This window comes from Chrysemys picta, unplaced genomic scaffold (genome assembly GCF_011386835.1).
Source record: "Chrysemys picta bellii isolate R12L10 unplaced genomic scaffold, ASM1138683v2 scaf138, whole genome shotgun sequence".
NCBI lineage: Eukaryota > Metazoa > Chordata > Testudines > Emydidae > Chrysemys > Chrysemys picta.
This window is the reverse complement of record NW_027052845.1, coordinates 104,163-105,396: the sequence shown is the minus strand read 5'-3', so window position 1 is coordinate 105,396 and position 1,234 is coordinate 104,163. Positions and strand designations below refer to the sequence as shown.

Below are 1,234 nucleotides of genomic sequence, written 5' to 3'. Positions count from 1 at the left end.
GTGGCACCTGCACCTCCTGCGACCCCCCCACGACCCCCCGGCTGGGCCCCGTGCGCACTCTGTGGCCGGCCCCGGGGGCCCTCTTCGCTGAGCTGCTGCGGGAGCTGGAGCAGGCCAGGGACTTTGCCAGCAGCATGGGGCGGCTCCTGGCTGGCGGAGGGAGCGGCAGCCCCGGCGGGGAGCCAGGCCAGAGCTCCAGCGTGGCCCTGGCCCAGGGGACAGCCGAGCCCTTCGCCGTGCGGCAGGACGTCCGGGGCTTTGCGCCCGAGCAGCTGGCGGTGACGCTGGTGGGCAGGAAGGTGCTGCTGACGGGCAGGAAGGAGACGCAGAGCGAGGACGGCAAAGGCTCCTTCTCCTACAAGTATGAGGTGTTCAGGAGGGAGTGGGACGTGCCCGAGGCCGTGGACACCGACCGCCTGACCTGCTCCATCTCCAGGGAGGGGCAGCTGTGCATCGAAGCCCCGTGCCTGGCCCCCCCAGCCCTCCCCGCGAGGGACGTGCCCATCCAGCTCGGCCCTGCCGGCGGCTCGGCAGCACCAGCTGAGCCGGGCTCAGAGGCCGGGGCCGACGGCAGAGCCCGGGGGTAACCGCCTGAGCTGCTGGCAGCGGCCCCGGGGGAGCGGCCAAGAACAAATTTTTGGAGCCTAAAACAAGTGGCTTCAAAACTAGCATCAGTTTTTGTCACTATGGTCAGAGCAAAAGTGATTCCAAATAGTTTTTGTAACAAATCAATTTCTCTCCCTAGAAGTCAGCCCCTGCTGGTTGGTGTGGGTCCGGCTTGGCTGCTGATGTACAAGGATTAGGCCCCATGGGGCAGGACAGAGCAGCAGGAGAAGCAGCGCCGGGTCCGTCTACACCCCACGCAACCCTGGCTCTGCAGCCGTGGAGCTTCCAAGCCCACCCTCGAGCAGCTCCCTGAACTCAGCAGAACCTGCAGGACAGAGGGGGTCTCGGCCCACCCCGCTCCAAGGGAACAGGCCTGGGGGGCAAGCAGGGCTCCCTCCCAGAGCAGGGCCCCTTCTAGCACTGCCAGGGCCTTTGTATCATCCTGTGCAGGTACCGGCGCCATGCCCAGCTGCCAGAAAAGGTGGGGAGGTTACAGGACATTCAGCTCAAGGCCCCAGAAAGGGGGGGGGGGGGAATCTAATGGAGTTCTAGGGGTTCTAGCCCCAGGCCCATACCCTTTACTGTTAATTAGTCACAGCTCCTTGTAGGGACAAGCAGCTTGATACCA

The 1,234-nt window shown here is 65.2% G+C and overlaps 1 protein-coding gene across 1 annotated transcript; it reads left to right on the top strand.

Moving 5' to 3' along the window:
- The first annotated feature begins 6 nt into the window (after positions 1-6).
- On the top strand, positions 7-934 carry LOC101941020 (heat shock protein 30-like). Its single transcript, XM_042844606.2, has 2 exons — positions 7-361; positions 746-934. The coding sequence occupies exons 1-2, from the start codon at positions 135-137 to the stop codon at positions 801-803; spliced, it is 285 nt and encodes a 94-aa protein (XP_042700540.2). The 5' UTR covers positions 7-134; the 3' UTR covers positions 804-934.
- Positions 935-1,234: the final 300 nt, after the last annotated feature.